Source organism: Meleagris gallopavo, chromosome 7 (assembly GCF_000146605.3).
Source record: "Meleagris gallopavo isolate NT-WF06-2002-E0010 breed Aviagen turkey brand Nicholas breeding stock chromosome 7, Turkey_5.1, whole genome shotgun sequence".
Classification (NCBI taxonomy): domain Eukaryota; kingdom Metazoa; phylum Chordata; class Aves; order Galliformes; family Phasianidae; genus Meleagris; species Meleagris gallopavo.
In genome coordinates this window covers 24,190,679-24,199,237 of record NC_015017.2, presented here as the reverse complement: position 1 = coordinate 24,199,237, position 8,559 = coordinate 24,190,679, and the positions used below count along the sequence as shown (strand labels likewise).

General features: G+C 42.6%; 1 protein-coding gene across 1 annotated transcript; it reads left to right on the top strand.

Moving 5' to 3' along the window:
- The first annotated feature begins 70 nt into the window (after nt 1-70).
- LOC104911801 (protein mono-ADP-ribosyltransferase PARP14-like) lies at nt 71-8,382 on the top strand. Its single transcript, XM_010713915.3, has 8 exons — nt 71-296; nt 553-846; nt 2,554-2,790; nt 3,227-5,478; nt 6,065-6,301; nt 6,570-6,791; nt 7,310-7,373; nt 8,165-8,382. Exons 2-8 carry the CDS (start codon nt 630-632, stop codon nt 8,365-8,367), a joined length of 3,432 nt encoding a protein of 1,143 aa, XP_010712217.2. The 5' UTR covers nt 71-296; nt 553-629; the 3' UTR covers nt 8,368-8,382.
- The last annotated feature ends 177 nt before the right edge of the window (nt 8,383-8,559 follow it).

Below are 8,559 nucleotides of genomic sequence, written 5' to 3'. Positions count from 1 at the left end.
CCGCGAGCTCAGAGGGCGCTCCTACAGCCGCGTGGTTGGAAAAAAGGCAAAATATTTCAGCCAGTGACTTTGCCTGCGTGAAATAAAGCGAAATTCACGCTGCGCTAGCTCTGGAGTACGCGCACTGAGCTTTGTCTTCGTCACTTACGCAGCGGCTGAGCGTGCGCTGATATCTGCAGCTGACGAACCCGTGCCGTCTGTGCCCACCCTCGCGGAGCACGGTGCCGCCGCGGCCGCAGGAACGGGGCTGTCCCCGCAGCGCCCACCGCCTCAGGAAGCGCCTCCGGAGGTGCACGGTGAGTGCTAAGGATGCCCCTACGAGGACCTTCCCAGCTGCCACCAGCAGCACCTCTATCCCGCCTTGGTTTGTTATTTAGGGGAGGCCGAGCCACACAGATCACAGAGTTGCTTTCATCCTGACACAAACTTTTGATGTAATTTTGCCTCATTTGTGTTTCTTCTTCCATATGAGGAAAATATCTCATCTCAAAGTTTCCCACCCAGGGTGGGAAGAGGGAGAAAATGGCATTTTTCTTGTTTGCTTCCGCGCAGAGCTTGGTGCCCAAGAAGGCTCGCAATGGGAGCATCCATCAACTGAGAAAACCAAGCTGGTTGCGAAGCCTGGTGAGATGGAGACTGCCCCAGAACCGCGGCAAATGGAAAGCTCTGAAGTATCCCTTCCTCCCCCTTTAATTGTGCTTGAAAATGTACGGGAAACCATAAGCAGTTATATGTTAATCATGCTGGTGGAGAACATCAGTGACTTGTCAGAGGAAGATGGTGACTTCACTGTGGAAATGATACCTGAACTGCGGGCTGCTGTTGTTGCTTTTACTGGAAATGCTGGTAAGGAGGAATCTGGATTATGAGTGATTTTGAGTTTTTCTTGCCTTGCTGCTTTTGTGTTCGTTGGAGGGAGTCCGACTGGGAAGTGAACAATGTGTCCTCTCATGGGTTTAAGGAAAAGTCTCATATTGTTATAGACCCAGCCCTCATTTCAAAGGATGCAATCAATGAGGCCTTTTATCTGTAAGGTGTAAAGGCCAGTGAAAATCAAAATAATGAATAGAATATGGGTGGGGCTGAAAGTCAGCTGTGTACAAGCCATTAGAGGATACGGTGGGTCATAGAACAGATCAGTGATAAAGGTTCTACTTTGCCAAAATGTGCTGTGTGTAATAAGTTTACATGGATTCAAGAGAAAACTGAACTGGTTAGGACAGAACCTTCTAAGGTTATTAAACAGCACATCAGTGCCGGGGAACCTACTGTACTAAAAATTGGTTGGAGGTATGGAGAGAATTAGGGAAGCAGTAGCATCTTAAAGGTGTTCCCCAGATGCCTGCTGTGGAATTAACACCACGTACTCACCTGATGCTGCAACACCAACTAGTTGTGGAGCAACTGCGTGCTCATCGTGATTTGTTATTGTGGATTTGTTTTCTTTTTCTGCTTTATTGGTGATCGATGACGCAGGCATCATCCAGGTGATAGAGGGATTTGTCTGCTTCTGCTTCTCACCAGAGAGAAGCTGAGGAGGTGTCCTGGTTCCTGCCAAGACTTATGGGTGATGTTATTAATATGGGCTTCAGAAAGTGGTACAGTGAGACTCAGAAAAGCTGTAAGCCAGCACCATGGCTGCTGTTGATGTGGAGGAAACAGAGCTTTGTTTTCAGAAGAAACTGATTAAATTGACAGCAGGAAACTGATTGCATCTGTGACTGATGCTCTGCTTGAGCCCTTAGAAGAACACAAATATTTGGGTTGAGGAAAGGTCAGGGTGGAAAGAAAGAAGGAACATTTTTCTGAGGAGGAAAAACTGAATGTCTCTTTAGAAGGTAGGATGTGGTATGTGAGGATATGTGAGTCTAAATCAATTTTGTGGGAATGGCTGTAGTACTATAACAGGTAAGAATGGAGTTGCTCTGAAATCTTGAAGTTGTCAAAGAATTAGTAAGTGGCATAACTAACCAAATAAGCTTTTCATCTTTGAGAAGCCCATAGAGTTTTCTGTTGTAGAAGATAGAAAGGATTTGCTTGTTTTCCTGGCCCAGTCCCAAATTTTTGGTGTAGCCTTGAGGAAATATGTGGATCCTTTAAACACTTAGATATGTGTTTGCCTGACAGACCTAAAAGCGGCTAGCCTGGTTTTTAGAATTATGATAACAGGGTGAGAAATAGCAAAAACATAGAACAAATTTATCATAACACTGAAAGACCCCGTATTTAAACCCAACTTCCTTCTGACTGTGTAGTAATGAATTTGAATTTTATTTTCTTTTGGGGTTGAAAAGATCAAGTGCTACTGAACAAAGTCTGAGAGAACTTCTGGCGATGGTAGATGTACCTCAGTAATTGTGACCAACCATTTGGTGAATGATAGATAACAAAAATTGTTACCTATCCACACGCTGGATGTGGCAAGATGTAGCTGTATGGGCACCACTGTGTTGACAAATGGCTCGTAATACAGTGACAGCCCATTTATATCATAGCAGAAGATGAGCGGCTGGTTCAATCTTGGGTTGGTTTTTCCTTTGTTTCTCTTTCTAGCTGCAGCGGACATCGTTAAGAAGCTAAATCGAAGCGAAAGAGCAAATAAGCAAAACTTAACTGCACGTCTCCTCGAGTTAACAAACTGTATTAGAGCTGAAAATATACCACCTAACACACCCAATGACTATATATCTATCTACTTTGAGAACAAGAAGAATGGAGGTGCGCAAGTGGTAGACGTTCTTCAACTGTGTGATGAAGGTGCAGCTATCATTACATTCAAGAACCATCAAGGTAATGCGGAAATGTGCAGCCCTTGTTTCTTTGTGGTCCTTTCACTTAAAGACCCAAGTGTGGGTTTTCTGAAGAAAAGGCTGCTTTGCTCTGGTGGACCAGCATAGAGGAGCTGTGACTTGATAAAATGAGTAGTAGCCCAGGCAACTGATTTAGGCAGTTTGAGTAGAGTACAACAGGGATGGGGACAGAGGCAGTGCTGTGCTGTACATATTTTATCCTGGAGATAGGCAGTGTTAGTTCTTAGCTGCCTCTTCCTAATTTAGCTTTTGGTATTTGAAACTAGGAACTCTTCAATAATTTGGAGTTACTGCTGTCTGAAAAGGGGAGAGGATTCACATAAAAATCTTCTTGCATGTAGACATTATATTAAGCAAATATTTGTAAAGATCTTTGGGTTTACATGTTGGCAATAATAATGTTTTGTTTGTTTTAGATGTAAACAGTGTCTTGTCAAAGCAGCACTCGCTCAACAAAAGACCGATATCTGTCTATCCTTACTATGTCTCCCTGGGAACAGCTCTATACGGAAAGGAAGGGCCACAAATAAAGAAACCAGATCCAGTTACAATGCCACTGGACCCCTATATCTGGCAGTTCTTACGGAGAAAAAATAGCCTAATCGAAGCGATACGTTCTGAGATGGCAAATTGTCATTGTGAGATAACATGGCCTAAAGGCAACTGCGCAGAGCCAAAAGTTATTCTGCATCCTTCAGCTGCTTTGTCTGAGAGGAAGAGATCAGTGGTTCAATTGATCAGGACATGGAATGCAGTGGCTTCCACAACATTTTCATATAGCATATCAAAGTACAAAGTAGAGAAGCTTAAAGTAAGCGCAGAGGTGTGGGAAGTCATTAGAACCAGTATTAACCACAACGAACTTTTGATGATCTCATTTCTTTCCAAGGATTTACTTGTTGTAGTAGGCCACAAAGACATTCTGAAGAATGTTGTCCAAGAACTGAATTTGCAGATAGAAAAAGTCACCAGAGAAATTGAAAGAGAAAAGCAAACAACTGAAGAAATAGTGATTCTGAGTCCAGGGGATTTTGCAATTTTGCAGAACGTCGGTCTTGAAGAAAGAATTCGCATGGAATTCCCAACTCTGCAGCTAACTTACGATCATTTGCAGAAGATAATTAACCTGTATGGACTGCGTGAGGAAGTTTATAAAGTGAAAGGGGAGATACTGGTTAATATGCAAAAAATGACAAAGAAAACCGTTACTCTCCACCCTTTTGTTTTCCAGTTTTTACAACGTATTGATAACGAAACCCTGTCACAGAGCCTGTTTTTGTCAAAACACATTAGTGCCTTTTATGAGCTTGGCCCAGATGCTGTCCTTCTGAAAGGAAATGATGACGAAACTCTCCTAAAAGCAGAAGAAGAGCTAAAGAAGGAACTGGACTACAAAAGCATTACTTTAGAAGATGAGTCCATTCTCCAGAAGGAGGAATGGACAGCGCTCACTGAGGAGAACTGCTGTAATGCAGCTGTAACAGTCACTCAGAAAGAGGGTGAGATCATTGTTGCTGGTTTTTCTCAAGCAGTAGCAAAAGCCTTCGAAGAGCTTTTTAACTTTGTAGATGAGAACACGCAAGTACAAAAAGTCATCGGAGGAAAGCCCACCGTAGTCCTAATGTACATCGAGAAAGAGAGGGCCTCCGTCTTGGATGACTTAAAGAATAAAGGTGTGAAAATTGACTTTAGTAAAGTTATATCCTTGAGCGGACCGAGAAGAGAGGTGCTGAAGGGAACTACCCTAATTGAGCAAATGCTGTCCGGGCTACATTACAAGCGTGTGGTAATTAGTGAGCCAGGAGCCAGGTCGTATTTAAAAGAAAGAGAACGCTTTTTGGCTGCCAGTGTGAAACATGAGTGTAACTGTCTAATCAGACTGGAAGAGCAGTCAGAAGAGTATATGGAAGAACAACAAGTACACAGTAACATAGGCAAGCGCTATACACAGATGACCGTGCAGGGAGTTCTAATAGCGGTTTATAAAGCCGACTTGTGCACTCATCGTGTTGATGTTGTGGTGAATGCATCAAATGAGGACTTGAAACACATTGGTGGCCTCGCTTGGGCACTGCTCCAAGCAGCTGGTCCAGAGCTGCAGGCTGAGTGTGACGAGGTGGTGAGGAAGAGCGGGCGTCTGCAGGCCGGCTGTGCGGTGATCACGGGAGCGGGGAAGCTCCCCTGCAAACAGGTCATCCATGCTGTTGGGCCCCGGTGGAAGGAGCAGGATGCAGAAAAGTGTATGCACTTGCTGAAAAAGACCATTAAGATGAGCCTGCAGCTGGCTGAAACATACAATCATCGCTCCATAGCTTTCCCTTCTGTCAGCGGAGGGATTTTTGGCTTCCCGCTGCACAAGTGCGTAAATGCAATTGTGTCAGCCATCAAGAAAACCCTGGAAGAATTCAACGGGGGAAGCAGCTTGAAGGAGATTCATCTTGTGGATATCATAGAGGATAACGTTCAGGCTTTCATCAAGGCATTGAAAGAAGTGTTTTCAGATGATGTACCTCTTAACAACTCGGTGCAATCTCTTAACACTCAGACCAGTGTTGTTCGTCAGCCTAGCAAAAGGACAGCTTCTCAAAGTGGCATGAACTTTGCATTAGTAACAACTGAGGAAGGTCTTGACGTCATGCTGAAAAAAGGAAGCATTGAAGATGTCACAGTAAGTGTTTTGAGTGGCTGTTTGTCCGGGCTGAAGTGAAGCACATTTTTTTTAAATGTGAAAAGGGGAAAAAACAGAAACAAAACTTTAAAAAGAAAATCCAGCAAACAAAATCCCTGTGTCCGTCATCTGGACGTCCTGATTGCAAGAATGCAGCTGAAATATGGAGTTTGTGCAGAGACAAAAGCAGGTGCCCAGTGCCAGTTAATGAGCAGCTTGGCTCCCATAGCAGCACAGCTGATCCGTGCTTGTACTGCTGAGTCCTTGGCCCAAAGCTGCCTGGCTCGCCCTGTGCCTGTAGGGTACTGACCTGGGGAATGGGGAATGCAGAATTTTAACTTTTTTTTCTATCAGTTTGAAATTATTCCTCTGTAAACTCAAATTCTATACTGCTTCAAGCAGGCTCAAGGTACTAGAACTAAGCATATGACTTGTCTATTTTATTCCAAAGCCTTGTTAACTCCAAAAAGTTCTAGCTGCCCTAGAACTTTACTTGCAAATCAGCAGATAGGCTCTATTTGATGAATCGATGCAAACCTTTAAAGTCTTTACTTAAAACTGGAGCTCTTGCTTGTGTGTTTTTCAGACAGATGGTGTTGTCATCAGTGTTGGTGGAGATCTACAGCTTGAGAAAGGACAACTCGCCAAAGCTTTGCTAAGCAAAGCAGGGCCAAGGCTTCAGGCAGATTTAAATGACGAAGGCCTGGGAAAATCCCCTGGTGACGGATCTGTGTTCACAACAAAAGGTTACGATCTGAGTTGCAGTTATGTGTTTCATGCTGTCGCACCTAGATGGTCGGAGGGAAGTGAATCTGCAGTGAAGGTACAGGAGTTTTTATTTACTTAAACTCTTAATTTGCATGGGCTTTATGGAAAATTTAATGCAACTTCTTTGAAATGAGGGAGGCTATCCTAGGATATGAGTGAGTTCGGGCTATTTATTTAGCTGTGTTGCTCACACCTTGTTGACTGTCATATTCTTTCTGATGTGCATAATTCCATGCTAAGAGATAGTACTTTCCCTTTTAGCTGAATTGCACATTCCAGAAAAACTAACTTTCAGTAATGGAAAAAATAATTGTGCTTTACAGATCTTGGGCAGGATCGTCACAAAATGCCTGCAATCTGCTGAGGAACTATCTTTAAAGTCCATTACTTTCCCAGCAATTGGAACAGGAATCTTAGGTTTCCCAGGTTCTGTTGTTGCTAAATTGCTGTTTGACCAGGTGTATGAATTCAGTAGTAAAAAGAAAACCAATTCTCTTCGGGAAGTTCACTTTCTGTTGCATCCAAAAGACGTAAATAACCTTCAGGTGAGTTACCATGCTTTTCTCTCTCAATTACATGCTATTCTGTTTGGACCTATCTCGTGGTATGTGGCTATGTGTTGTTTTCCAGAGAATCTGCAGGCTGCTCGTTACCATATAAAGCATAGAGCAGTTTGCTGACAGTCTCTTTTGCACGTAGCTTGTCCTGTACAGCCCTGCTTGCTTCCTGTCCTTTTCTATTCCCTGGCAATAATGCAGATGAAAGTGTAATTACTCTTTTTATCTTATGAACTTGCTTGATTCTTCATTACATAGGGCTCACCTACAGACAGACTTGCTGCAACTTCTGCATAGATGTCATCACTCTTGGAAAAGGAATACTTTCCATGGGTTTAGATGAAGTCTAAGAAGAATAATTATGTTAGGATTGCATGCTGGTAAAATTGTCCAGTGGAAAACAAACCAGTGTTCTGCATCCCACTTCTTTTCAGTGTCACATTAGAACAAGTTTCTATGCTTTTACTCAAGTTACTGCAAGGGTTGACTGTAGTTTCCTTTTCTAGGCATTTTCAAATGAATTTGAGAGACGATGTGGCAATGATGTAGATGAGGCTAGCGAAAGCACGGGTAAGTATATTATTATTATTATTATTATTACTGGCTTTTAAATTTTCCAGGTAGCGTATTCATGACAGATATATAGATATGTGGTGAACATGCTATTCCCAAAGTCCAAGTGCATGTTGTAGAGGCGATATGTAATATTTTCAGGATGAGCATAATGTCTGAAATGGTGCTGGAGATGCTAAGGAAGAAACATTCTTGTGATTCATTATCTGGATGTAGTGTACACACAGTAAGGATAGCAGAAGGCACAAGTGAGGTTCTTTTCTTCTCCTGCTGCAGTCTTCCCTTTTCTTCTGGGAAGAACTAGTCAGTTCCTGGTTATGTATCTTAATGGGGCCTCTTTGGAATGCTCTCAAAGCTACGTTCAGATCGACAGCAAAACTAACCTGAAATGTCTTCAGTGCTGTCCAGTCTAATGGGACTGCAGAGTGTGGAAAATGAGTATTTGTTGAAAACTCGATCAAGTTTTTAGAAATGATGCATAGACAAAAAGTTACTGTCATGTGGTAGAGAACCTGCCCAAAAACTCCCTTTGAGACAAGAGCAAAGGAGTGAGATTTCTATAGCAGGAATGTAGTAAAACATGTTTGATTTTTTCCTACTATTTCAGCATAAATAGCAATGATGGGAGTAAGTGAATGTTGGTCTGAGACTCCCATGAGAAGGAATAATTTTCAGTTACTGATGTGGGCAGTGTTCTCACTGGTAGAGTCCAGAGATGAACTGTGGTCTCTGCAGGCATTGTACCCATAAGTGCTCCTCTGCTCAGTGTCTGTATTTCTGTCCTGCAGCTTTCTTTGGTCCCATTTCGAACCCAGCACAGGATGTATATGAAATGACAATTGGCTCCATCAAGTTCCAGGTGGCCGCTGGTGATATTACCAAGGAAACTGGAGATGTCATTGTAAACATATCAAACAAATCTTTCAACCTCAAAACAGGTACTTCAGTTGGTGTTATGTGTGGATATAGTGTATGTGATTGGGAGGGATAGATAAGATGAGTGGGAAGCTTTCTTGTTATTTTGAGCTACTGGATAATGGGTTTTAAGACTTGCAGAAAAGTGAAATTAATAACTTTAATTTTTCAATAGAATCTTTTCACAGAACATCCCTTAGATTAAAAAAGATTAACCTTATGGTGGTTTTTACCTCAGTGAAACTTTTTAGGTTTCTCAAGACGTCTT